The sequence below is a fragment of the Neofelis nebulosa genome, chromosome 11, assembly GCF_028018385.1.
Source record: "Neofelis nebulosa isolate mNeoNeb1 chromosome 11, mNeoNeb1.pri, whole genome shotgun sequence".
In the NCBI taxonomy this organism is placed as follows: Eukaryota; Metazoa; Chordata; class Mammalia; order Carnivora; family Felidae; genus Neofelis; species Neofelis nebulosa.
Genome location: NC_080792.1, coordinates 88,853,791 through 88,881,789, shown reverse-complemented (window position 1 = coordinate 88,881,789; position 27,999 = coordinate 88,853,791). Strand labels below are relative to the sequence as shown.

The window sequence follows — 27,999 nt, the reverse complement described above, 5'->3', positions numbered from 1 at the left end:
TGGGTTCGGCGAGGGCTGGGGACCTCGGGGACACTGATCCGGTCCGTGGGGTGGGGGACCACACCCCGTGGAGGCTCCGCAGCCGAGATGGGGCGGCCACCCAAGGCCCGGGCCTGCCTGCTGGCCCCCTCGGGAGCCTAGTAGTTCACGAGCTGAGCCGGGTAGATGCCATCCTTCTTGTCCAGCTGCGGGAGTCAAAGTTGAGGGGCTCAGCGAACGTGGCTGGGCCCCCACGCACCCTGCCTCCCCTCGGCCCCCTGCAGCCTTCCCACCCCCAACATCCTCCCCGTGTTGCTGGAGCAGCGTTTCTGCCCCGAGTCCCGCAGACTGGGGAGCAGAGACCGGGACGGCACCCCTGGGGCCCCTCCCTGCCCCAGTGCCGGCGCTCAGCACCTGCTGGTCCTGCCGGGCTGCCACACTGGGCTTCTGGGCTAGGGGTGGCTTCCTGGAGGTCCCGCCACGGGCGGCAGCACTGGGTCGGCTGGGCTCCTCCTCGCTCAGTGTCCCCACGCCGCCAGCCAGCACGTAGTGCTGCTTCCGCAGCTCCCCCAGCCGCATACGCTCCGCCTCCAGCGTCTTCTCCAGCTCCAGGACACGAACCTGCAGCCCCACGTGCCCGCTCAGCACAGCCGTGTGGCCCGCCCCGCCCGCCCTCCCAGAGCCGGGCCCTCGAGGAGCAGCGGGAGGCACGGAGGCCAGCCGCAGGCACCCACCTGGGTCTCCATCTCCTGCTTCTTCAGCTTGATGAGGGACAGGCCGGAGAAGTCCATGGTGTCTGTGGCCAGAACGGGACGGGGTTAGTGCCTCTGCGCCCGCCCCCACCCCGGCTGCGGCCAGGGCCAGGGCCAGGGCCCGGGCTCACCTCTTTCTTCGATCTGCTCCTGGCCTGATCTGGTGGAGGCCACCACGTTGGCGGCCATCTCGTTGACGGTGCGGGAGCACTCCTGCAGGCGGCTCAGGTGCGGGCTGTGTTTGTCTGCCTTCACCTGGGGGGGGTGGGGGGGGGGGCGCGGGGGCAGGTCAGCCTCACCCCTAGCGCGTGGGGGGCCCGTCTGCCACAGCCCAGACCTGAGAGGCCTCCGCGCGTGAAGCCTCACCTTGGAGGCCGCCACCAGCTGGGCCGTGCTGGCTGCGATCTCGTGGGAACAGACGATGAGCTCTTCGTACTTGCCCGTGTGGAGCACCACCCTGTCGGCCGACTCCCTGCGGGCAGAGCCGGGCGGGGCCTGGGTCTCCGACCCTTGGGAACCCGGGCCGCCTCCACGCTCCCTCCCCAGACCCTGTGCACCGAACGCCCTGCCGCCCCCCACCTGGGGCTACATACACCAGCTGCGTGGCTCCCCAGCCCACGGCCTTGGAGGCGGAGATGAGGCCTTCGGTCCACCTGGAGTTCTTGGCATAAAATTCCTGCTGCGTGGCTGCCCCCTAGCGACAACAGGAGGGCAAGGCAGGGCGGGGGGGACCAGTCAGTGACGGTGCAGGTGGAAACAGAGCCCCACGTGGGGCCCCTCTGCCTTCACCTCAGCCACGAGGGTACGTCCCTGGGCCGTGGCGGGATTCAGGCGTGAACCCCGGGCGCACGGTGCGCGTCACCGGGTGGGGGGAGCGTGTCGGATCACTGCACGCTCCGGGAAGCTCGTGCCTGAAGGAGCCCTGAGGTCAGCTGAAGCCCAGGGTGGAGTGATCCGGAGGGCTCTGAGCTCATGCCCCCTTCGGGAATCGGGCCCGCTCACCCTGCCGCCCTCCACGATTTCCTTCTGCAGGCTGGTGGACGTCGTCACCAAGAGCCGGATGGCCTGCCAAGACCAAAACACGTGTCACTCTCGGGGTGGTCTTCCCAGGCACGCAGCCCGCCCTGGGATCGCAGTCAGCCACTCACCTTCATCAGGTCTGTGCACGAATTGAGGATCCTGAGGCGAGCAGGGAGGTGCGGGGGCAGGGGCGGGAGAGAGAGAGAGAGAGAGAGAGAGAGAGAGAGGAATCTACAGCGTGACCCTGGAGAGCCTGCCCTCCGTGTGGACCACCACGGGGCCCGACACGGCTGTTCAGCAGGCCGGGCTGCACTTGTTCCCGGTCCCTTGTGGAGAGCTAGGCAGGCAGGACAGAACACCCCGGGGTCTGGGGGGCTCGGGAGTGAAGTGGGGCTCACCTCTCGTTCACCTCTAGCTTCACCCCGGAGCTGGCATGGCGGGCCTGGTTCATCATGTCCTACAGCCAGTGACAGAGGTCAGCGGGCTGAGAGGGCGGTGTGAGAGGAAGGGGGATGCGGTGCCGGACCAGCCCCCCGCCCCCCAAACGGCCACGGAGCCGTCCACCCCCGTGCACGGGAGCGCAGAGGCGGGCAGAGCCTGCACTCAGCCCAGCGCAGCCCCCGGGGCTCCTGCAGAAACCGGAGGAGCCCCCGCGCCCCAGGCCTCACCTCGATCCTCCGCACGGCGTCTTCGATGGCCGCGGACGTGGCCGCCATCTCCTTGTCCACCACGGCCCCGAGCTCCTCCTGACGCACGTCCAGGCTCCTGGGCTTCAGCTCCTGGGGAAGAGGCATCTCGGAGTCAGGCGGGGCGGACTGGAGTCCCAGCAACCCCGGGGAGCCCGGGAGAGGCTGGAGCGGCGCTCTGCCCCTGCCCCGTGTCCTCCGGCTGCCAGCGCCACACACGAGCACCGGTTCGGCCCGAAGTAAAGGCGGGTGCAGGGGAGTTGGGGCCCCGAGCCTCACCCCGGCGTCCTCACCCCTGCGGACCCCCACCCGGCGCCGCGGCCACACACCTCACCTGGCCCAGCTGAAGGATGTCCCGCAGCGGGGTCCGCACCAGGCCGGGCTGGGCCTGCTGCAGGGTCTGCTGCTGCTGCAGCTGCCCCACGAGCTCCAGAGCCCGGGCCCCGCACTCCCGGCACGTGTCCATCAGGCCTGGGCGGGGAGAGGTCCGTCAGGGGCCGGCACCCGGGAGCCCCGGAAGATGCCCCCGCGCCGGGTCCGACGCCAGGACCGGTGTGGAGGCCCCCCGCCTTCCCTGGGTCCACACGGGCCCCAGGTGGGAGTCAAGCCCGGGGCCCGCTTACGGTCGGCAGGGTCGGTGGGCGCCAGGTGGGAGGTGGCGCCGCCGTTGACGATGGTGTCTGCAGCCACGTGGGAGAAGTGGGTCAGGGCTGCCACCAGCACAGAGGCGTCTGTGGGGGAAGGGGAAACAGAACCCTCACGCCACTGCCACAGAGCGAGGCTGGGCCGGGCAGGCTGCTCACGTCCTCTGCCCACAAGCCTAACGGGCACCACGGCCCGGAGAAGAAGCAGGCTCAGGGGGGTGGGAGGTGTGGGGGGGGGGGGGGGAGAAGAGGAAGGTCACGGGGAAGAAGAGCCTACACCACGTCAAGCGGCCAGACAGCAGCCAAGCCGGGAACAAAGCTAGGTCTGGGTGATCCCAGGCTCCCCGGCAGGCAGGGCTGGGCTCCCGGTGGGCGTGTGCAGGGGGCACGGCTCTGGGAAGCTCCCCAGTGGCAGGAGGCAGCCATGGCCGGCGGAATGGGCACCCCGCCGCCGTGCTCACCTGACCCGGACACCAGGTACTGGGCATGGCCCTTCTCCAGGGCGCTCACGGCGTCCAGGGCTGCCTGGGCCCTGCTCACCAAGTAGTCTGCGGGCACAGGGAGAGGCGGTCAGGGGCGGAGCCTGCCTGAGGCCTCATCGCCTTCCGCCCCTCCTCTCGGGGCGGGCTGAGCACCCCACCGGGCAAGGAAGGAAAGGCCCTACCCGGCGAGCTGGTGCAGCGCAGGTGCAGGGGGTCATCCAGCTTGGCCACGGCGTCCCGCAGGATGCGCTGGGCCTCGGTGGCAGTGGCCCGGAGCACTGCAAACTGCTCGTCCACGAGCCTCCGCCGCAGTTCCTGCTCCTGAGACTCCTGGGGGGGGAGGGGAGAGGCGGCTTGGACATCCCAACCGGGGGTCAGCGCCGTGGCAGCCAGGCAGGCGGTCAGCTGGGACCCTCGCTGGGGAGGGAGGTCTGAGGAGAGGCCCCGCTCCGACCCCCTGCTTGCACTGCTCCATCACGAGCCAGCGGGCGGCTTGGCAATAACAAGACAACCGATGGGGCGCCTGGGCGGCTCAGTCAGTTGAGCGTCCAACTTTGGCTCAGGTCACGATCTCACAGTTCGCGAATTCGAGCTCCGCGTTGGGCTCTCTGCTGTCAGCAAAGAGCCCGCTTTGGATCCTCTGTCCACCCCCCTCTGGCCCTCCCCCACCCTATCTCCAAAAAACAAAAGACAGCCAAGTTAAAAAGCAGACAAGAGATCTGAACAAACATTTCTCCCCAAATACACAAAAGGCAACGAACACACGCACAAGACATTCGACACCATAAACCCTTAGGGAAACGCGAGACAAAAAAACCACAATGAGATACCACCTCACCCCCGCTAGGGTGGCTAAAACGACCACAGACAATAATAACAAGTGCTGTTAAGGTTGTAGGGAAATTGGGGCAGCGGTTAAGCGTTTGTCTGACTTTGGCTCAGGTCGTGATCTCACAGTTCGTGAGTTCGAGCCCCACAGAGCCTGCCTCAGACCCTCTGTCCTCTGTTTCTCTGCCCCTCCACCCCGGCCGGTTCGCTTTTTCTCAAAATAAACTAAAAAAAAAAAGGTTCCCCAGAAACGGACAACTGCATACGTTCCTGGCGGGAACAGAAACGGCACAGCCCCTCTGGTTCGTGGCGTTACCCCCAACCGCCAAAGTGAAAACACCCACCAACTGATGAACAAGTACACACAATGCATTCTGGCCGTGGGACACTACTGGGCCACACGACACTCGGATGAACCCGGCCAACACTGCTCGGTGAGAGAAACCAGTCCTATCGTGAGGTCCCGTCCACCTGCAACGTCTGCAACAGGTCGATCCAGAGGGGAGAGGTTGCCAGGGGCTGGGGCTGTCAGAGGGGAGTGGGGATTAACCCCTTCGTGGGTGAAGAGTTTCTTTTTGGAGTGGTAAAAATGTTCTGGAAGTACAGGGCGGACGCGCAACCCTTCGGTCGATCGGGAAGCAGGGCGGGTCTCGGCGCAGCTGTTGCTGTGCTGGGGGAGGGGGCAGCCGGGGCGTCACCTTGTCCGCCAGCCGCCTCTGCAGCTCAGCCGTCTCCCGAGAGCCGCGCTGCTGCTCCTGGCTCAACGCCGCCTCCTTCTCCCGCACCAGGCCCTGGGCCGCCAGCAGGTCCGCCTCCTGTCGCTGCACCGCACTGCTCAGCTCGGCCTTCTCTGCACTCAGTGCATCCAGCCTGGAGCTCAGCTCCGAGCCGCTCTGCAAACACCCGGCACGTGAGCAGGGTGGCCCTGCCCGCACCCCGTCCCCACCCAGGTTCACAGACTACCCCCGAGAGCTATGTTCTCCTTAATCTCCCCTTAGAGAACTTCCCGAAGGCCAGGGCCTCCTTCCCGTGTCCTCTGGGTCAGAGCTGCACCCCAGGACTGAACCAAGCTACTGGCATCCGGGCATGGCCCCGCTCACGGCAAAGAGGACCCTAACTCCCGCCCGGCCGGCTCCCGGAGGCCACCCCACGTGCAGCGGCCATACCTGCTCCGTGCGGCTCAGGGCCTCCCGCGTGCGCACCAGCTCTCCCGCCTTGGCCTCCAGCTCCCTCTTGAGCTTCTCCAGCAGGTCAGTCTGCTCCTCCAGCTGGGACAGGACAGCGTGTCACGGCGGGCAGGGTGGGGGCAGGGGAAGTGACACCAGAGTCGGGGCCACGGGGGCCCACGCACGCCCGGGACGCACCTTCAGCTCGGACTCCCGTCTCTCTTGCTCCATCTGGAAGGCCAGCTGCTCCTTCACCCGCGCCACCTCCTCCTGGCTCTGCTGCGTCACCGTCAGCTGCTTGGCCGTGTCCGCGTTCTGCGCAGGTGAGGCACCGGCTCACGCTCCGCCACCGCCCGGGGGCCCCACTCAGCGTCCGCCCGTCACGCCCGTGCCTCCACCTACCTTCCTGAGCAGCTCGGCGTGTGTGCTGATGAGCTCGCTGTGCTTCTCCTTGAGCTTCTGGTAGCGCGCCTCGGTGGCGCTGGCCCTCTCTGCAGGGGGCAGGGGAGGCGGTGGTCCCCAGCCGCCCGCCCGCCGGCCGCCCCCCCCCCCCGTCCCCGCCCCCGCCCCCCCCCCCCGTCCCCGCCCCCGCGCCGCTCACGCACTCTCGGCCTCCTCGCGCAGGCCCTGGTTCCGCTCGCCTTCCCGCTGGGCGGCCCGCAGCTGGGTCAGCTCGTGGCGCAGCTGCTCGTTGTCCACCAGCGCCTTCTGCTTCTGCTTCCGCTGCTCCTCCAGCTCGGCCTCCAGCGCGTTCACCTGGCCCTTCAGCTGCGAGACGTAGCGCTGGGCCTGTGCGGCCGAGGACGGTGGTGTGGGGACCCCGCGCGCGTGTGCGTCGGTGGGGGTGCGCCACACAGCCCGGCCCCACGGCCCCGCCCTCACCTCCAGCCTGATCTTCTCCAGCTCTGCGCGGAGCGTCTCCACCTCTCTCTTCAGGGTCTCGATCTGCACGTCCCTGGGGACAGACGGCCTTCAAGGTCAGTCCTGACCACCGCGCAGTCCCCGCCACCGGCGGCCCCCGGCCCTCACCTCGCCTCACCTGTCATCCTTCAAGGAGCCGTTGGGGGGTCCGAACGTCTGCTCAAAGAGGTCGGCCACCACCTGCCACACAAGCACGGTGACCCAGGGCCACGCCCCCGGGCCCTGCAGGCCAGGGGAGGGTGCGGGCAGAAGGCCACCCGACCAAAAGGGGGAACCTCACCGCTGGTTCCCCGGCTGGGGGCCCCGTGCTGATCTCAATGAGGTTCTCGGGCTCCTCGTCCTCAGGGGCCTCCTCGGGGATCACCACCACAGGCTTGATGTGCTCGGCCAGCGCTGAGGCCCGCAGGAAGTTGGGAGGTCCCTGCGGGAGGGGCAATGAGTGGGAGCCACTCACGGCCCCGGGGGAAGACCCTCTCAGTCGTCCCCAGCGCCCAAGTGGGGCCCCAGCAGGCACCCGGGGCCCCCCACGCGCCCAGAGTAGGAACAAGGCTGCAGCCCAGGGGCAGCCTGGGGAATATGACAGGTACCTCAGGCAGCCGGGGGATCTGGATGAGCCGCTTAAAGTAGAGCATGTCAGAGGCTCTCCGGAAGAAATTTCTGAGGCTGCAGAGGCAGATGAGGGGAGGTCACAGAGGGGCCGGACCTGGACAGGAAGCCCAGCTCACCAGGCCGCAGAGCCTCCTCCCTGCCCGGGCCATACCTGTGAAACTGCTCGTGGAACCGGTCCCTGTGGCCTTGCAGGGTGTCAGCTGGGAGACCTGAGGGCAGGGACGTTGGACAGGACTTCCCCTCTGCCCCCTGCTCTGTGACTTGCAAAGACTTAAGCTTCCCTTCCCTCCCTCCCGTTCCCACTCTGCTCCACCACATTCTAGAAACCATGGTAGAGGGGAGAGCACCTGCTGCCTGGCCAGGCCCCCCCCCACCAACTGGGAGAGTGAGGTGAGGGGTTGTGAGGTGAGGGGAGACCCCTACAGGGGTGTGGCTCTCGACTCTGAGAAGGGGTGGGAGGGTGGGCGCTCCAAAGTCAGCATCTTGACCACAGCAAGCCTGAGCGGCGCATGCCTGTAGGGGGCGCTGTGAAATCGCTTCTGGACTCCAGCTTGGGCTGATAGCATTGCAACAGCTCATTCACCCCAGGCCCCTGGTTCTCAGGGTGGGGCGTGGGGACCAAGACCTCTTCAGAGGGTCGACCGGGGCCAAACCCTCTGTGAACGGGGAGCAAGTGACGTGCGCCTCTTTGGATGTGTCACGCCAGCCTGCGGGATGCGAGGCGCCCCAGTGGGCTGCCCTCGGAGGGCAATCCCTCCTTCAAGACCAGGGATTTCAGAGAACTGCAAACGTGTAAAACCACACCCCTCGTCTCACTAGACCCTTGTGTTGGAGAACAGTGCTTTTCCACCACAACTGTGGTGGTTATGTTAAGGCTAGTGTTCTACATCACATTTAACTGAGAAGTATTTTTTAGGGGCGCCTGGGTGGCGCAGTCGGTTAAGCGTCCCTCTTCAGCTCAGGTCATGATCTCGCGGTTCATGGGTCCGAGCCCCACGTCGGGCTCTGTGCAGACAGCGTGGACGGAGCCTGCTTGGGATTTTCTCTCTCTCTGTCTCTCCCCCTCCCCCCACCTCTCAAAAATAAACACTTTTTAAAAAATAACTTTTTTAAATGTCTTGATCTTCATTTCTGATACAGCCAATAGCTGTCAACGTAAGCCACCTAAGCACGGCCCTCTGTGGCTCCGGCGGAGCCTCAGGGGGCCCGAGGCAGGGCGGCAGGGGGCCGGGGGGACTTACAGGCGTGCAGCTTGAACATGAGCTTGACTGTGTAATGGTAGAGGTGGCTGCAGTCCTGGATGACCTGGATGAGGGGAGCCAGGCGGCACTGGCCCGAGGACATCTGGGACACAGCGATGGCTGTGTTCAGCTGCCGGAAAACTGCAAACAGAGGTGGAGGGAGCAGCATACGCATGGGAAGCTGGGATGCGGCCGCGGTGACAGGCTCGTGAGAACAGTGCAGAGGGTGGCCCCACGCCCTCATCTCGGGGCATGGGCAGAGCAACCCTGGGAGGCAGCGGCCTGGGGACCTGCCTTGCTGGTTCTAGCCAGGCCAGAACAACTCTGTCCCAGGTCCTCGGACACAAACACGCTCCAAACTGCTAGGACAGGAGCCCCTGTGCTTTGGCTGCCCCAGATGGACCCGAGAGCCCTCACAAACTAGGGCAACAGCAGGGTCGGCGCAAAGAGAATACAGGTCAGCTCAGCAAGGGTTTCCAAGAGCCACCACGCAGTGCTCCGGAATGAGGGGCTGGAGGGATAGGGTGACTTCGAAGGTCCTGTACCCGTGGGCCTCGAGCTCATCCTGTCTTCGAGGGAAAAAGGCTCAAAGCGGTGTAGCCAAGTGCCTCATCTTACAACTGTGATGAGAGCCACACGGCAGCCGATCGGGACCTGGTTCTGAAAGCCCCAAGTGACCCCAAAACCTCACTTGCACCCAGGGTCAATCTCCCCCGTCCCTGACAATCAAGCCTTTCGTGAGATCAGCCAAGTAGGAGGGCCAGGGACAAACACGAGGCTGCCCCCACCATAGCCGGCCTCTTACCCAGGGCACAGAGAGAAAGGACAACGGGCAGACCGCACGCCAGGGTGGCCCACGCACGACACAGATGCCAGGACAAGCCCTGGGGCCCCGCCCTCACCTGGCCTAGGGTGGGACCGTTTGCAAACCTCCAAGCCCAGGAGGAGCAAGACGCAGCTAAGCATGGTCCTTCACCCTCTAAATCTTAACATTCAATGACGTGTCACATCAAGTACATCTTCCTACAAAAACTGAAACGCACATAAAATACTATTCGGGGTTTGATACAAGGCAAAACCATTTCTCCACTGAGGGGCATTCAGGATGGTTCTCCAGGGAGACGCCGGCCTGTGGACCGCTAGGCTGCCCCTTCTTTGTGCTTCATCAAGAGGTGAGCGTTGCAAGGGGCGGGGCGCCCAACTGTGGGTTTTCTCTATCTTCCCTCGTGGGAGCCGCTGTGAGAAGCATGTCTCGTCCCTGCCAGTCACAGGCCGGCGGCCACACTCCCCAGTGGGGTCTGGGCTCCTCTGGGTACAGCTCAGAGTCCAGATCCAGGAGTGCCAGGAGGCTGCCCAGACCCACCTCTCTCAAATCCCGATTTTCCCTTAAAAAGGCATTTGCTATTCGTTCTCCTACAAAGAGCACTGAGTCACCCAACAAGACCTCCTGAAGCTGCCGCCCAGAACAATCCCCTCTGTGGCCCCGAGAGCGCGAGCCCTCTGAGATTTCCTGTCCAGCAGCTGCTGGGTCCCTGGACTGTGAAGTCCATGACTCACAGGCCTTTTACAGCAGGAAACACGCAAGATGACCCGAACCAACTCTCTCCTGGGAGGGCTCTGCAGATGCCCGACGCAGGGGGAGCCGAGTCAGGAGGGGGCGCTGCTCCCTGGACACCTCTGAGGCCTGGTGCCCTACAGGAGCAGTGGACATACCCCTCTCCCCATGTCCTGGGGGCACCTGGAGGCCCCCTCACCCCCTCCTAGCAGGGGCATGGACACCGGGGGCAGAATAAGCTGGTGGGGCTAACTTCTCATCCGGCTCTGGGCCCTAAGGAACCACGCAGGACCCAGGGGGGCCGGGCCTCCTCCTTGCTTGGCTTACCTGATTCAGAAAGCCTCAGCTCACAGTCCATGTAATCAAACATCTCCACGGTGAGCTGGAAGCTACAAGGGGAAGGCGGAGGGCTGAGCGGAGGAGGGGCAGGGGACTCACCGCACGAGACCCGCCCCCCAGGCGGGAAGAGGAAACACGGTTCATCCAAGAGCCTCTGCGCCGGACAGCCATCTTTCAGCCAAAGAGGCCAGATTCCAAATTAACCCCAGCCCTTGAACTTCAGCCTCATTTCCTGGGAACGGGACCCTCTGCCCCAGCCAGCCGCTGATGAGCACCTGGCCTCATGGACCCAGAGTGTGGAACGCTGAGGGAGCCGCCGGGGAAACTGAGGGAGAAAGGAGGTGGCGCCAGGCAGCCACACTGTCCTGAGGGACTCACATGTTGTTGACGTCGGTCCCAGCAGTTTTCTCCAACACTTCGTCCGTCACTTCCAGGCCCGCAGGAAACTGGGGGTGCTGTGGAGAGGACACCCCCACTCAACTGAGGCCCATGCTGGCCCCGGCCCAGAACGGGTTCTAGCTTCTGAGGAAAGGAGGAGATGCTGGGGATGCCCCCATCTGCCCCAGGCACTGGCTGAGGGGGCTGCAGGTGGCGGGACAGATTGGGGGACAGGGAGGAGGGGACGTCCAGCCAGGGCAAGAGGCTGCCTGGAGCCAAGGGCAAAGCAGACACTCCCCCCGGCATTGGAGGAAAACGTCTCAAGTTGCCGTGACTCTCAAGGCACCCTGGGCACCTCTGGTTTCCCCTCAGGTCAAGGTTGGGACACAGCAGATGCCACCACCCGGCTTCCCAGGATATCACAGAGAAAAAAGCCCAGGGTCCTCCACCCCCAGCCCCATGACGCCCGAGGAAACTACCTTGAGGTGGAAGGAGATTTTGGTCAGCAAGAGTTTGGTATAAACATTCACCAGCTGTCCGTAGCGGTCATGCAAATGTCCCTGTGGAGAAAGGAGCGCTGGGATGAGGGTCTCCCGCCCCAGGAACATGCCCACAAATCCTACAGGACCTGTTCACGCTTTGGGGCCAACGAGACAGCAGAGGCGGGAAGGTGCAGGACGCCAGCTGAGTGTCCCTCCCCCACCCGCCACACGGACAGACGTTCACGCACAAATACCGCTCAGCCCTCCAGAGGCCGCCAACGCATCCCTCCTAAGGGCCTCCGCCAGCCCTACGCTTTGTCTACGGCTCTTTGTTGTTGTTGTTTTTTTTAATTTTACTCCTAGTCCTTCTTGCCAAAGAAACTCTTGCGAGAAGAAGGCTCTTTGTCCAGGGCAACAGGCCAGCTCAGAGTTGGGACGCTTCATTAAAATGCTGGTGGCAGCCGAGGAGGCACGTTCTGCCGGGTCCGTGTACACATCCTCCCAGCTGCCTCCCCGGTCACCTCCAAACACCGTGGCCCCTGCGAGCACGCCAACTGAGCCTGTGTCCGCAAACACCACCACGGGCACTATTTTCTTGACTTCGAGGGACATCTGTGAGACACGGCAGCTCGTGTCTACGCCAGCAGGGCCTCCCTCTACAGCCCAGCTCCGAGGCCTGCCCTGACCCCGGCCTAGCCCATGAGGTCCCAGCAGTACTCCCAGGTGACAAATAAGGCCAGAGGTCCTGTCCCCACCCCCATATTCCCTGAGGTCTTAGAGGAGATCTAGAATACAAGCTTTTGGGGCTCCCAAACTTTATTATGGATAAGAATCTTCTGGGAAGTTTTTTGAACCCAGTTTCCAATCCTGAGATTCTAAAGCAGCCCTGGTCGGGGGGGGGGGGGGGGGAAGGGGGTGGCGGGCAAGGAGTCTGTACCCCTCACATTGGCTGTAACCGCCAGTCAGACACTCAGACTGAGGTGTCGCCACATTTCCCAGCTCACAGGGACCACAGGGCTGCTGAGTTTCTGGAGCTAGGGGGCCCATTAGTTATGCGTTTGGAGCTTCCCAGACAAGACCTTAAAAGCAAGGCTGAGGTTTCATTTACTGACGTCCGTCTGCCCCCAATGTCTCCCCAGATAACACTGTGACTTCTGCTCTGAGGGAAAGGAGGGAAAAGACACCCATCTGCAGGGAGCTCCCATTCACTTGGCCCCACGAGCTGGGGGTCAGGACACCAAGCGGGACCGTGGCTGGGCTTTCTGGACGATTCCCTCCGCAAGGTGCTAAGGCCGCCATGCTTGCTCCCTGCACTTACCCACAGATCTCCGATCTCCCGAATGTTGCTCCGATGGCGTTGGCAGTCATGTAGCACCTGCAGCGGGGGGGGGGGGGGCGGGGTATGAAGAACCCGGACTCACGCGGGCGGGGTCCCAGCGTATGCACCGCCCATGCTGGCTGGCACGCCGAGGGCAGGGAGGGGTGGGGACAGGGACACTGCTCTGCCTCCCTGGGGTGCTGGCCTGCTCAGGCAGCAGCAGGTGGAGGGCCTGAGAGCCCCGCCCCTGTCAGCACCAGCGGAGAGTGGCGACTCACATTCGGGTGCCCGTCTCGGAGGACCTTGTGGAGCACGTGGCAGAACTTCCAGCTGAGGATAGAGCTGCTGGGAAGGGGCAGACCAATGGCGTAGGACCAGAAGGTGAAGGCCCCCTTCTCATGGTGAGTGCCCAGAATGATGCCTACCAGGGTCAAGGCCAAGTGCAAGAGGCAGAGACTCAAGTGTAGGGAAGGCTGGGGTGCTCAGCGAGTGCAGCTGAGTGACGCAGGGAGAAGGCTGGCCCCTCACCCACAGCCACCCAGCACCTTCTCCCGACACCCCTCTCCCACCGCATCTGCAGGAGCTCGCCGAAAGCGATGGTTTTCTGCCAAGGTCAATCCTCACAGATTTAACCGGGACCGACAGCCTCAGACTATAGATGGTGTTGCCCAGATGGGACTGAGAATGTAAAACCAGCAGAGCAAGGCAGGAGACCCGGCTGGCCCGGGGCCACACGAGCATGCGCCTTCTCAGGCCTCTGTCTCGTCGAGGGCACGCTTGACAAAGCTCTGGTGGCCAGCCACCTGCACTGTTCCCCGCCCCCCAGTTCACTTCCCACCAAGTCCACAGTCAGAGATAACGCAGGGCAGGCCCCTCTCACTCTCCCTGCCTCCCCCCAGAGACCAAGAGGGACAGCGGCCGGCCTGCCGGAAGCAGGGAAGGGAAGGATACGCCGGGCATGCTTCTCCTTCACGGGGGCCTCCTGGGTGTTGATGGCTTTGCTGATGCTGATGGCCTGGGAGGGAACAGAGGAGGCAGAGTTCAGAAACTCACCAGGCAGACTTCTCCAGAAGACACAGGATGGATTCTTCCCGTCAGTCAAAGGAAGGTGTAGAGACACAGAGGAAAAGGAAGTTCTCTCAACCTAAGCGAACCAGAGCTCTGAAGACTTTTCTTTTACTTGACTCGTACAGCTCAAAATGAGTTAATACCCGATGCCAAAAAGCCCCTGGGAGGCTTCTAGGGGCTAGGATATAAGGACAGAGGCTGGCTGGTAGCTGCAGGACCCCGCCTCTGGGCAGACACCTGTGTGTGCTTAGCTCACCCCAGAAGGGGAGGCCCCCTGGGCCCCAGCGGGAGCGGCCACTTGCAACAACGTGGCATCCTCCGCCCTATCCCTCCTGAGCCCTCGTGAAGACACGTGTGTCACCCCCCCCCATCCACATTACTGTGGGACAAGGCCACACGGCCACTACACGGAAACACGGGACAAACCCAGGTCCTGTGGCCCGTCTGCCACGCGGGCCGCCTCCCTCCTGGATGGGGACAAGTCCTGACTCGGTGCCTACCCTCACTGAAGCAGATGGTGACCGTGGCCCCTACTGGGGGCGGTGGGAAGTGGGGGGATCCGCTCAGCATACCTGCTGCTGCCACTCGGGCACTGAGCAAGCAGCCATGTCACTTGTGGGCAGAGGTCCTCACCCATGTCCACCTGCTGGGGTCCTGTCTCCTCCCCCTTAGGTCAGAGCCTCCACAGCCCGAGGCCTCCTGGATGGGGCTGCTCCCTCAGCAAAGGGCCCCAGCACTTGCCGCCGGTCCCAGCTTTCCTCGCAGGGATGTTTTATTCCTCTACCTGCAGGCAGGTTCTACAGGCCTCTGTCCAGCTGCCCAGCACTGAGCTGAGGACATCGATGTTTGTGGCTGGAGAAGAGCCGCCTATGTCCCCCGGTGGGAGCGACAGGCAGGTGCCCGGCAAACCTACAGACGCGATCCTTCCGTCCCCCACTGGCCCTTCCCCAGGGCTCACGGCAGCCTGCCCCCCAGGCCATACAGGATCTGCAATGGCTGAGCAAGGGTGGGGGCTGCCCTCACCCTGCAGCCCGGGACCCATGCCGGCAGGTCAAGGCCTTGTCAATAGGACGCGTTTGTGTGGTGGCCTGACTCAGACAGGAGTGGGGAGGGGACGGGGCAGAGGGAGCCCCACAGGGCAGCCCCGACACTTGCTTTCCTCTTAGCCCAGAGGCCGCCACGCCATCCACCTCCAGCATCCTCACAGCGTAACTGCCCAGCCTGGCCAGGAGGCGGTCCCCCCCTGCACACGTCCACCACGAACCGACTTTGGGCCTACTTGGCAAGGCTGTGAGATGTCCTCTGTCGGTAAGAAAAGCAACCCCACGGGAGCAGAGGCAGGCCTCTCCCATCAGGCACGCAGCTGCTGAAACCGGCCCAGCCCCCGCCCCCCCCCCGCCCCTCCCCCCACAGAGCCCACTGTGACCCCACTCACGGGACGCAGGAGTGCCGACCCCACACCAGGCCCCTCAGGGGCCACTCTCCTGGTGTCCCGTCCCAGGGTCCCAACGGAAACCCAGACAGGCTCTGGCTTCTCTTATTCCCAAAGCTGCGGCAAGCCAGACCTGGAAGGCTCCCTTGGCCATCTGTGTGCCCAACCTCCGCCAGCACAGCCTCCCTGAGGCCTCAGCGCCTGGCTTTGTTCAACAAGCATCACTGAGCAGCCGCCGGGAGAGAAGTCGAGCCCAGCCCCTACTTCTCCCGGCCCCACATAACCACCACACCCCACCCAGGCAGAACTCTGTCCACCACAGTGGTGGCGACACTGATGATTCCCAACTGCCGTCTCCTGGGTGATTGCACTGTTCCGGGAACAGGAGACACCTCCAGCAACAGCCGTAGGAAGTGGGCATGAGCCCATCTTCCTGATGAGAAAACTGAAGTATAGAGAGGTTAGGTGTCCTGTCTGTACAGCTACTAAGGACAAAGCCAGGTCTGGCTGCCTGTTGTGTCCTTAGCGACTCTGCCATACAGCGTCCCAGGCTCCTCCCTCCCATACGGGCACAGAGCTGGGAAGGGGCAGGCAGGGGTGGCCGTGCACAGGGCAAGGGCGTGGGGCCACACCTCTCCCAGCAGCAAGCAGCTGCCAGCTCATAAGCCGGGAGTGTCCGGTCTCTGGGGGTGTGTAACTCCATCCCCCAGCTGCCCTGACACCTGAGCTGGCTCTTCTGACGACTGCCACCTGGTCTAGCCTGATCCGGAAGATTCGGGGCAAAAGCAGAGCCGAAGCGACACATGCTGAACAGGCCCAGGAGGAGGCTGTGGATGCAGAGACGCAACCCCAAGTCAGAGCAAGCTGAAGGGGCGCCCACAGTAACTGCTCTCCCTCCTGAAGGCCGGTGCTTTCTCCTCCTGGGGTCTGCAGCTGGAGAGCAGAGGCAGAGACGCGCCCTAAAGGGACAGGCTGGCTAGGGCCCAGCAAGGGAGGGGAGTGGTGGGGTGGGCAGCCCTTTCCTCCGAGCAGGGAGGAGGCAGAGAGGAAGCCGTACGCGGAAGGAGCCAGCAGTGGCTGAGCCAAAGTGGGGCGCCAGGGTGAGGCAGTCCCGCCTCCCAGTCGTCCCCCGGGTCACTAAACACAGCCTGTACTTCACCGATGGTCCAAATGTATACTGAGCACCCGCTCACTACTGGGCACTGGACCCCTCGAAAGACCACCCCCACCACCACCCCTTTTGGGTCTCTGCTCGCCAGTCCCATTCCTGCTGCCACCCTACGTCAGTCTCCCCTGATTAACGCTTTTCCACGTACTCAGCTACTCAGCACCCCCTGACAAGGACGTCTTCCTTATTTGTCTATTATCTGAAGGTGAACGCCATGAGGGAAGTGTTTTTGCCTCTCCGGCCACCCCCAGCCCCTAGATGGTGGCCGGCACATGAAAGATCTCCCAAAGCGGGAGCCCCGGTGAGATGTGGTGTCTTGGGTACAAGGCAGGATCTGGCCATCAGGCTCCTCCTCTCTCCCCGACCCGCCCTCCCAGTGCTGGCGGCAGGAGCAGGGTCCCTCCCGGGGTGGGAACACGGCCCCGTTGTGTGCAGGGCAGCAGATGTGTGGGTCGGGAAGCCTCACAAGGAGGCACAGTGTTCACACAGAGGGAGACTGTGCACACTTCACAGGGCCTCGCTCTTCCTACCAGGCACAGCAGCCAAGCCTCGTCCCGGGAGGGGATGTCAGGCTCCGGGGACCCCGTCTGCCTCCCCGGCCGGTCCTGAGTGGGCTGCAGGGGTGGGAAGAGCTTCAGGGTTCTTCTCCATAGCGCCGGAATCTACACGGGGTGACTGAGACACAGCTCAGCTTCTAGGGTTTACAGTCTCAAGGCGGCTCCACACAGCGGGGTATCCTCACAATAGCCTGCCAGGTGGCTGGGGGGAAATTCAGAGGGGAACCCAGCACTGCCATGTGGGTTCTCTCCAGCCTGCCGGCCTGAAAAATAGGCTTCTTCTGGCCCTGGTACAGCCACCTAGGCCAGAACTACCCTGGCAGCTCTGACAACAGCAAATTTAATCCCTCACGGCTGGCGGGATCAATTGCCATGGAGAGAAACAGCTTGGAGTGGAATGGATTGATCAGAGGCCTGGGTGGAAAACCCAGAGCTGGAGAGAAGGGTCCTGGGGTGGGAGGGAGGACAGGTGGTGACTGTCTGGGGATCTGTCTGCTTATCTGACTCCCGGGGAAAAGAGGGAACAGTTCCCTTGACCTTTCAGTGGTTGGGATGGGGGGGCTAGGGAGTGGTTCTCCCACTGCAGGAAATCAGGACAAGAACAATAGCGGGGAGTTCCGGGGCAGCCGTGAGACCCCAGAAATGCTCAGGGAGACTTTGGTGGGAGCTGGACGGTCTGCAGAGACAGGTTTCTTAGACCGGGGAGCAGGAGACAGCGAACGGTTTTATGGGCATTCAGGCCACTGCTGCCCTTTCTGTGCTGGAAAAAGCCAACAAGTCCACACTCTAGGCCCTGGCAGCCACCTCGCCTGCAACCCTCCACTTGCTCCACCCAGTGTTTGGATGGTGAGCGGCTGGACCTTCCGAGGGGCAGAGGCGGGTACAAGGCGGGTACAGGCTAAGGGATGGGAAGGCTCCGGCATGCTCTGGACAGAAGCAAAATCGCTTTCACCGGGAAGCTGGTAAAAGGTGTACTTCATGCCACAACGACAGCAAACTAGGCTAACTTAATAATAAAATGATTTGTATCAAGTTCGGCCAGGGCCCAAGCTGCGTGCTGAGCACTTTACCAGTATTACCTCATTTAATCTCCTAAGTAACCTAGGAGGAGGCAGATGAGGAAAAGCGAGGCTTAAAGAAGGTAATCACTTGCCCAAGGTCACAATAATGAAACGTTGACCAAGTGCTTTTGCCCTGCCAGGCACTGTTCTAAGTGCTTTGCATATTGACTTGACCCTCACACAACCCTCCCTCCCCCGTTCACACGGAGAGGGAATCTGCAGGACTAGACCCAGGCTGCCCGGCTCTGGAGACTGTCCTCTCGGCCACCACTCCACCACTGGGTCCTGGAGGAGGGAGGCTGAGCCAAGGAAGCAGTGTGTCAACAGACGTCCTTCTTTGTCCCGCCACAGGAACCCTGCACCCCCGGGCCACTACCGCTCAGGGAGGGCCTGGCCCGACTCCAAGTCAGAACACACGCTCTGGATCAGGGATTCGTTCAAGCATCGGGGCGGCACCGAGAAGCTCACGGGCCCCCATGGCTCCCCACTCCTGTGAGCAAGGGCATCTGACTCTGGGCTCTGACCTTCATCTCCGCTTACTCTGGCTCCCTCCCAGGGCAACTTCTGTCCTGCAGCCAGGACAAGCGAAGCCTGGGGACGCAATCCAAGGACCAGGCCGGAGAGAGCGGCCAATGGCGCCCGTCCCTGGATGAGCAACTGGCAGGGACACGCACCAGGAAACATCCCAGCAGGTGCTGGTTCGGGAAAGAGGAAACTCTCGAGGTGGCCAGGCCAGGACCGGAGCCACAGCAGGTGGTACCTAAGAGGCTCGGTACCTGGTGTGGACTCCAGACGGAAGCAGGGCCTTGAGGCGTGGATGTGGTCAGTGAAGCCAGATGACCAAACCTGGAAACCCCACTCAGCAGCTGCTCACAGCAACCCAGTCCCTGCCCCATCAGCTGTGGGGCTTCACAAAGAGCAAAGGGGACCCCAGGAAGTTTGGGGAGAGCCACACAGTCAAGGAGGGTAGTGGGGAGGAGAGTCACTGAGGACAGAGCAAGAGTGTGGGCAGCTCACAGAGCCACAGCTCCTCAGTTCACCAACGTCAGTTACACTATGATTGTTTTTAAAAATGTTTTTATTATTTATTTTTTGAGAGAGAGAGACAGCATGAGCAGAGGAGGGGCAGAGAGGGAGGGAGACGCAGACCCGAAGCAGGCTCCAGGCTCCGAGCTGTCAGCACAGAGCCGGATGCAGGGCTGGAACTCACAAACAGTGAGATCTTGACCTGAGACGAAGTCGGACACTCAACCAACTCAGCCACCCAGATGCCCCCAGTTACCCTGTTCTGCAAACCCCCAGCCCTCGCTCAGCAAGGGGCTAAGTGGCTGCAGAGGACGCAGCCCTGGCTGTCCTCTGTGAGGTCAGACATCCTAAAGACCCCTTCGCCAGGAGACCCCATGCCTGGGGACAAAGACAGGTCTTCTCACCGGCCCCACCGGTGATGCCGCTGCAACCCGGCCCGCACACACACTCACATCATCCCATCTCACTGGGGAGCCTTCGCTTCAGAAACTTTCCCTTTCCAGACGGAGGCTTCCCCATCTGGGAAGCAGGAATGAAAACCCCTGGGTCTTCTAGGATGCAAACATGCACAAAGCCTGTCCGAACACCTTGCTTTGTTGCAGGCACACACTTCCCCCTTTTCTTCCTCACAGGGCCAACCAGGTCCCAGCCTCCAGGCGCATCTCCCCTCACCCAGCTCTCGACTAAAATGCTCTTCCCGGAGGATCTTCCCCAACCCTCCTGTCCGGAGAGCAGCCTCCCATTTACTTCCCCGAGGACATTTATTATCCGAAACCGTCTTGTTTACCACTTAGTCTCAGCTTTTACCTCTGACCCCCAAACAGATGTCCACGGCACAAGGGACTCTGTGAGTCCCGCTCCCTGCTGTATCTCCAGTCCCCAAACCCGTGCCTGGCGGTCAATAAATCTTTATTGGATGAGTCAGAGTGAACACTTGAATGAACAAAAGCTCTTTCACATGTACTTTCTGGTTAAATTCAAGGCAGCGAGTGAGTGTCTTTCTCCAGCTAATAATTTAACCTCTAGTTAAGTAGTAAAAGCAACTATAAAACAATTTCTATTCTTAAAATCAGTCCTGAAATGAATCAGACTCAAGCCTCCTTGTGCCGTTATCACGACACTTCACAGAGGCACTCAGTGGGGCACAAAAACGTCCTTCAAAGAGCCAAGGCACGGGGACAGGCAGAGAGGTGGGTTGCTCTCCAAAGAGTTGTTTGAAGGACAGCAAGACCTCGAGACCTCATTCAAAAGCGTTTGCCATCTCAAAGGCCGCTGCCGCACGCAAACACAGGATTTCTGCAGCTGGGGCAGCGCTGGGATGTGGTCACATGCAGAGCAGGGAGGCGCCCGGCAGCTTGCTAATTCTGGCAGATGGGAAGTCAGTGACGCAACACTGTCCTACCCTGATTCCTTCAACCGCTCAACTGGCATCTCTCGTCATTCACATGCCCCAGTCCCCGCTCAGTCCTGGCCCTGCAATCACCCAGTTTATGAAACTGCAGGGCCCTGTTGACACCTACCCCTCCTGACGGCCGGCAGGAGCTTCCCTGTCACTGGGACGCAGCTAACAAGTGGCAGCCGGACCAACGCCACTTCTCCCCAGGGCCCTGCAGGTGACAGGCAAAGAGGAGGATGACGTAGCCTCGAGTCCCGCCTCCGTAGGCTGCTTCTGAATGGACAGGGAGCCAGCCCGGGCGGCTTCCTTCCTCGGGCCCTGGTGATATCACTCCACAGACCTGTCTGTCCCACAAGCCAGGGGGCTGAGTCACCCCCTGGCAGGCGAACCCACTACAGTTTGAGGAGTGTGTTTATTTCAACCAGAGGAAACACAATCCTGCCTGGACTCAACTTTTCTCCACGGGCTCAGTCCTTCCCTGTGGTGGGTGCCTTGGGTGGCTTAGGTCTCACCAAGTGACAGCATCAAAGAAGGGAGACCTGCTGGCCCCGTGGCCTCAGTTCAGCCACACACAGCAAGCGTGTCTCCTCAGCGCTAGGACGGAGGAGGAGCCAACAGGTCCTGCCTGAGGATCTCGGGGTTCAGCAGGTAGTACTCAGGGGCTCAGAGGGGAAAGCAACGCGATCCCTGCTCCCGTGGACCGGAACGCACGCCCACCCTCACAGCAGCCACGGACAGGGAGACAGGGAGACAGGGAGACAGGGAGACGGCGTTTAGGTCAGGAGAACCGGGGGAGCAGAGCAAGGCTCGTGCAGGGGGGTTAAGTGGCTGACGGCTTCACCAACGAGGACATATTTGAGTCCGCCCTGAGATCAAGGGAGGAGGAAGGCCAGCAGCGCAGCCCTGCTGGCAAAGGCATCTCCACTCTTTGCGCCAAGCGTCTCAGGTTAACAGACTGGGTTTCCCTGACCCTCGGCCAAACCGGCTCCGACTCCCGAGTTTCCACCGTAGCAGCCGTGGGACTGAGCAAACCAGTGCCCAGTTGGGTTTCATTCACAAATGGGTCCGGCCTGGGGCAGGCTGGGATGCTGGCCTGGGGGCAAGGCGCTGGCTGCCCCCCCAACCTCGGGCCTCCTCCCGGAGAAGGGGAAGTGCTTCTGGAGTGTGGGCACTCGCAGGCTCATTCTCCCAGGAAGAGGCTGTTCCCCACCTTCCCGCCCGCCCACCCCTGCAGCAGATCGGCCTCTCTTCCCAACAGCCCTCGCTCCCCCTTTACAGACGGCTACACTAGGGGCCCAGGGACAGAACCCTACAGGGACACTGGGTTTTATTTCTGCTTTTCTCTACAGCAAAACCGCTACCACACGGCATTTCCTCTGCACCAGCCAGTCCTGCACTGTGAAGTCCCAAGTGCCCCCAGCCGCTCTGGGACGTGTGCAGGATTCTACCCCCATTCTGCAGGGAAGTCCTGCTCTGAACCGCTCTGCCAAAGCACACCTGTCCTCCTCGCACTTCTCCCACCTCCTGCACGGAGGCAAAAGCTCCAGGAGAGGACACGGGTGGTCTTTGCCTCCCTGTGGCCCACCCCAAGGCACCAGGCATAAGCCGCACAGTCAATGGTCCTCACCAACGTGGCACGGGGACAAATGGCCATCAACAAGAGGAAGGGGAAAGGGAAGGACCAGCAGCCCCATCCCCACCTCAACTTGGACCAACAGGTCACATGATACCCCGAGAGCACAGGGAGATTCTGGAGGATTCTGGCAGCCCAGGGAGTCAGGAAGTCAGCTGCCTACCTGAGCATCACCAAGGGGAGGGCATGTTGGTGTGAGACAACTGTGCACGTGGCAGGAAGGGCATAGCTCACCACCCATGACCCACCCCAGCTGACTAGGGACTCTGGCGAGGGGGCAGCACCCTAGGTGGGCTGTGTGCCTGTCTCTTTCCCTCCTTTTCAGAATGCCTTGGCTCACCTCCGTTCTTCAGCCATTCAATCTGTCTGCACCAGATGCCAGGCCCTGTGCCCACATGTGGGCACCTCATGCCCCCCCACGACGGTGGGGGGACCGAAATGGGAGAGTCCTGGCTGTCCCCCACATGGTTTAGACCCCTTCCCAAATTCAGAGGCCAGGGGACATTTTTTTGGTAAACATTTAAATGAGGCCCAAAAAGGGGTTAGTGACTTAGAGAGTGTTAGAATACCACAGTGTTTAGGGGCGCCTGGGTGGCTCAGTCGGTTAAGTGTCCGCCTCTTGGTTTTGGCTCAGGTCATGGTCTCCTGGCTCGCGAGTTCAAGCCCCGCTACAGGCTCTGCGCTGACAGTATGGAACCTGCTTGGGATTCTCTCTCTCTCGGCCCCTCCCTCTCTCTCTCTAAAAATAAATAAATAAACTTAAGAAAAAAAAAAAAAAAAAAAAGAGGGCACCTGGGTGGCTCGGTGGGTTAAGTGCCCAACTTAGGCTCAGGTCATGATCTCCCAGCTTGTGGGTTCAAGCCCCACATCAGGCTCTGCACTGATAGCTCAGAGCCTGGAGCCTGCTTCGGATTCTGTCTCCCACACTCTCTGCCCTTCCTCCACTTGCACTCTTTCTCTCAAAAATAAACAAACATTAAAAAAATTTTTTAAATACCACAGCGTTCATAAGGAATAAAAAAAGACACGAAAGTGTATGTGCTTAAGTGCCTGCCAGTCAGAGGAAACTCCACAGAGGGGGTGATGGGCACACGTAGGACAGGAAGTCAGGTCAGAGAGACCAACTTGTGCAGTATGGGAGTCGGAAACAATATTGCGTATTTGGGAACGGCCCTCAAACTCCAACTCAAGTGGAGATTCTAAAGAAGGAGATTCTGGGAGCCTGGGTGGCTCAGTGGGTTAAGCATCCGACTTCGGCTCAGGTCATGATCTCGTGGTTCGTGGGTTCCAGCCCCACATCGGGCTCTGTGCTGACAGCCCGGAGCCTGGAGCCTGCTTCGGATTCTGTGTCTGTCTGTTGGTCTCTCTCTCTGCCCCTCCCCCACTCACACTCTGTCTCACTCTCAAAAATGGATAAACATTAAAAAAAATTTTTTTTTAATTAAAAAAAGGAGACTTTAAAAAAAGAAAAAGAAAAAGACCAATGCCTGGGGCTTATCCAGCACTTTCATACTGCCATTTTAAAGACACCCCCAAGTGACTCTAACACTGGGCAGCCCTAACAGGTAGTCTCTGGCCATGTGTGGTTATTAACTGAGCACCTGAAGTTGTGAGCCCAAACTGATGTGCTGTGTCCAACACACAACAGATTTTGAAGACTTAGAAGGAAGATTTAGAAGAGGGGTGGGCGCCTGGGTGGCTCAGTCACAGTTGAGCATCTGACTCATGATTTCGGCTCAGATCACGATCTCACAGTTCATGAGTTCAAGCCCCACATTGGGCTCTGGGCTGGGTGCTCCTAGCCTTGCTTGGGATTCTCTCTCTCTGCTCCTCCCCTGTCGTGCATGCCTCTCTCTCTCTCTCTTGCTCTGTCTCAAATATAAATAAATTTTAAATTAAAAACAAAAAAGGAGGGGTGCCTGGGTGGCTCAGTCGGTTAAGCATCCAACTTTGGCTCAGGTCATGATCTCGCAGTTCGTGAGTTCCAGCCCCACGTCGGGCTCTGTACTGACAGCTGAGAGCCTGGAACCTGCTTCTGTTTACTTTCCAACGTGGCTAAAGGAAATCTAACATGACACGTGAGATTCGTGTTCTGTTGCTACTGGGCGCCGCTGCTCTAACATGATCCAGGGCCGACGAGTCCTGAAGGTCAAAAACGTTACTCTTCACAGATTTCAATTCCCCTGGGGGCTGCTGAGGGGATGGGTCACTGACCTGGAAGACGGGCCCTAAGAACTGTTTTCTGCCTGCTTTCCCCCTCCCCCCCACACACTGCCCTCACAACTAGAAAACCCCCAGCACCGGGATAGTCTTAGCCCCCCACTTAACACTCCCCCAACCAGGCTTGGCTCACTGAACAGGGTGGCCCCTCGCTGTCCTGACCTCAGCGATCTTGCAGAGGCTTTAGCCACAGAGAAGCACAGGGACTCACAGACAAGGAATAAGCAAATCTGAAGTTTAGCATTTCCTATCTGCTGAGTCCTCGTCCATGATACGCCTCAAAGACAGGTTTCCTCTCTAGTGGAAGTTCTGAACTAGTTCTCAAATGTTAAAGCTTTTTTTTTGGGGGGGGTGGGTGGGAAGGGAGGAAGACAGCTGGCTATTTGCAGAGCACTGCACCATGCGTTTTGCATTCTGGGTGTATTAGCAGCCTGTTAACCGCTGTAACAAATCGCCACAAACAACACAAGTGTTTATCACCTTAACAGTTCCGAAGGCCAGAAGCCCAAAACAGGTCTTCTGGAGCTAAGATCAAGGTGCCAGCAGTGCTGTATTTCTTTCTGGAGGCTCTGTACGCGACTCCACGCCTCGCCTTCTCCAGGACACCCACCGTCCTCGGCTAGGGGCCCCTTCTTCCATCTCAAAGCCAGCCAGTACTCCTCTCTGCAGACCCTCCCTGTCACCTCCTCTCCTGCCTCCCTCTCCCACATTTAAAGGCTCTGGGCCCACCTGGCTAACCCCAGACTAGTGAGCCTATTTTAAGGTCAGCTGATGAGCATTTTCTCACCAAGTACTGTAACAGATTCACGGCTTCCAGGAATTAGGATGTGGCCACCTTCGAGGGGCGGCCTACCACCGTGTTTCTCTATACCTTAACCCAGCCATAGGAGACAGGTAGGATTATCTCCATACAGATGAGGAGACAGATTCAAGAGTTAAGCAGCTTGCCCAGGGATACCGTCTGCCAGTGCTTTCCATGACATGCCACCTTTGTAACGCCACAGGCTATTTTCAGGTTCAGAGTGCAGACATACAGTACTCTGTATTGAGAATGTTACAACAACGAAAAGCCATTACTACAGCGTCGTCTCCATTTTGAAAAGGGGTTTTATCACCAAGAGGGCTAAAGTCGTGGGGAAGAATCGACCAGCTTTCTGGATGCTCCCCTGGGATCTCACACACACACACACACACACACACACACACACACACACACACACACTCACACACACACACTCACACACACCAGGCAACGATCACAAGCACCAGCCACACAAAGGAAGCACGACTGCTCTAACACTCCTGACTGGGGCAGGGAAGGGACCCTGTTTTGCAAAACAGGGTGTGGCCTGTCAGGAAAACTAATATGGAAGCATTTTTCCTACTCCTGATCCAGGAGTCCAAGAACAAAGGTGAGGCTGGCAGATGGTAATGACAAATTCCAAGCAAGCTAAAGTGCTCCCCCGGAACACAGGGCCCTGTGGTCAACAGGAAGACAGAGGCAGTGTATTCCAAAGGGAAGGTAAGTCCGTGAACTGCATGTGCTATTTTCTGTCCACAAGGAGACATGTAAGCAGCAACCTCAGCTTTCTGGGTCCTTTCCGCCAATGGGGCCGGCTGGCAGCTCACGAGATATTTCTGGGACCGAGCTAATTAAATATTAACCATGCAAAAAACCTTTATCCTACATCCCTCAATAAGTCACTCTGAAGACCAGCAAACCTAGACGCTGAACCCAAACTCGATCTTTCCAGGAAAAAAAAGATCAGGAAAGGGTAAATCCTATGAGATTCGGCCATTACAAACTTATTTATTATTAAGTAACGCTCTCAGCTCCTAAGAAAAACCCAACTAGCGAAAACAAAACAAAACACTTTCTTGTTTATCGAACCAACCACTAAAATGTATGGACCGGTATCAGAGATTCTTTCTCTTTGACATTAAAGAAGGTTGCCCTTGGGACGCCTGGGTGGCTCAGCCGGTTAAGCGGCGGCTGACTTTGGCTCAGGTCATGATCTCACAGTTTGTGGATTCGAGCCCCGCGTTGGGCTCTGTGCTGACAGCTCGGAGCCTGGAGCCTGGAGCCTGCTTCGGATTCTGTGCCTCCCTCTCTCTCTCTGTGCCTCCCCCATTCACGCTCTATCTCTCTCAAAAATAAATAAACATTAAAAAAAATTTTTTTTTAAAAAGTTGCCCTTGATTTATAACTTAAAGGGTAAGATTAGTGAAACTGGCCCTTTAAATTCCATCTCCTCTGTGAAGCAGTCAGACCTCCTTATACCTCCTCAAAAGCAGGGGGAGAAAAATCTAAAAATCAGTGCATAAATAAAGCTTCTGACAAACCCCAGATTCTATCTGCCAATTAAATTTTCCTCTCCGTCCTTGCACATGCTCCTGACACAATTAATTACGTATTAATGACTTTAAATTAAATGCCACATCTGTTTTTATGATGGGCTGCCCCCGATGAAAAGAGGCCAGATGATGATGATGATCACAAGGAGAAATTAATAATTTGGGGGCAGGTGGGGTCCAGCTAATGGAACGGCTTTCATAAAGCGTTGGTGTCCCCAAATTTTATTATCGTTTTCATTGTTAATCATAAGCACAAAGGTTGGACGGTCCCCCTGAGTTTTCCTTCTTTCAAAATGAAAGCTGTTGTAGACTGCATGTAGATAAACTTGATTTGAAAGCAACTGCGGAAGTCACTGCTATGGGCAGGGACAGGTGGGAAGGAACTTGCTACAGCAGCCACAAATGTCACCACACCGCTTCAGACAGGGTCAGGAGGGGTCCCTTCGGCTTCCTTTATTTCTAAAGTAAAATTTCTCTGCGATTTCAGTCTTGGTTGACTTATTCTGGCAAATAAGTGTGCTCTCCCCTCCCCCAGGCAGAACACCACCTCAGGATTTGTAAAATAAAAAGGAACAGAAAGCCAGAAGCACAGCAGCGACTGCGTTTTGTGTTCTCAGCGGGAACACATGTACAAACACACACCCGCGCCATTGCTGAATTTTGAAAATAACCTTCCCAGGATAGGCGCGTGGGAAGTGCAGGAAGGGAGCCCTAGGAAGTTTCTGTCTGTCAGGCGCCGGTATTTAATAAGGGGGTGTGAACCTATTTATACGTGGGCCAGCGCTCAGGCAAACAAGTCTGGCTACATACGTGAAACTTTTCGCCCGACATATAATAAGATACTGTGCGGCCCTGGAAAACAGCTCGGGCGAGGAGGAAACTGGGAGTTTCCTTCAAGGAAATGCTCTGCCTCCCCGAGCTGGGGGCTTTTTCCCGCGGCCTGGAAGAGGGTGGCAGGAGCCCGCTGGGGAGGGGCGGCACGACCAGGGCGCAAAATCCAGGCAGGCCCCGCCGGGAGGCGCACCAAGGCCCGGGCACACCTGACCCCACCTGGCTCACCGCCGCATCCTCCCCCGCCCCGCACCTGGGTCGCCCGCCACCTTGCTCCCCGGGTCCGCCGGGCCCCCTCCGCCCGGGTCGCCCGCCACCTCGCCTCCCGGGCCTCCCGGCGCTCCCGCCCCGCCCCCCTCTCCCCGAACCACCTCAGTCCCCAGGCGGCCTCTTGCGCCCCGGTCCCTTCGGCCCCGGCGCCGGCGCGCGCTTCCGGTTCACCTGCGCGCAGGGCGGCTCGGGGGGGGGGGGGGCGGAGGCTGGGGCGCCAGGTGGCGGGGGCAGCCCGAGCCCGGCTAGGCCCTGAGGGGCGCGCGCGAGGGGACGGGGAAAAGGGCACCCACCCCCCCCCGCCCGCGGCCCCGACGCTCGCCTGTGTCTTGTCGAACTGCTCGCGCTCGGCCTCCAGGCTGTGGCCCGGCCTGCGGCTCAGCACCCGCGCCGGCACGCTCTTGATGCTGTTCATCCTGCCGCCGTCGCCGCCCGCGCTCCCGGCCCGGCTCCCGCTCCGCGCGACTGAGCGCGTCACCGCCGCCCGCCCCAGCCTAGGCACCGCGAGGCCGCCGCACGGCGCCCGGCCGCCCCGCCCCTGCGCCCCGCCCCGGCCCCGCCCCCGGCCCCGCCCCCTCGCCA

General features: G+C 60.3%; 1 protein-coding gene across 1 annotated transcript; it reads right to left on the bottom strand.

The window, feature by feature from the left end:
- Nucleotides 1-4: 4 nt before the first annotated feature.
- Nucleotides 5-27,950, bottom strand: HIP1R (huntingtin interacting protein 1 related). The gene is made up of 32 exons (XM_058691383.1): nucleotides 27,740-27,950; nucleotides 13,352-13,415; nucleotides 12,679-12,821; nucleotides 12,401-12,457; nucleotides 11,080-11,160; nucleotides 10,601-10,677; nucleotides 10,211-10,272; nucleotides 8,329-8,469; nucleotides 7,239-7,296; nucleotides 7,066-7,141; nucleotides 6,759-6,899; nucleotides 6,597-6,658; nucleotides 6,440-6,512; nucleotides 6,163-6,346; nucleotides 5,960-6,048; nucleotides 5,756-5,872; nucleotides 5,558-5,659; nucleotides 5,090-5,284; nucleotides 3,746-3,893; nucleotides 3,543-3,629; nucleotides 3,061-3,168; nucleotides 2,772-2,908; nucleotides 2,420-2,530; nucleotides 2,150-2,208; nucleotides 1,880-1,910; nucleotides 1,734-1,796; nucleotides 1,325-1,425; nucleotides 1,098-1,203; nucleotides 863-986; nucleotides 714-775; nucleotides 394-600; nucleotides 5-185 (listed from the first exon to the last, which is right to left on the bottom strand). Exons 1-32 carry the CDS (start codon nucleotides 27,830-27,832, stop codon nucleotides 138-140), a joined length of 3,207 nt encoding a protein of 1,068 aa, XP_058547366.1. The 5' UTR covers nucleotides 27,833-27,950; the 3' UTR covers nucleotides 5-137.
- Nucleotides 27,951-27,999: the final 49 nt, after the last annotated feature.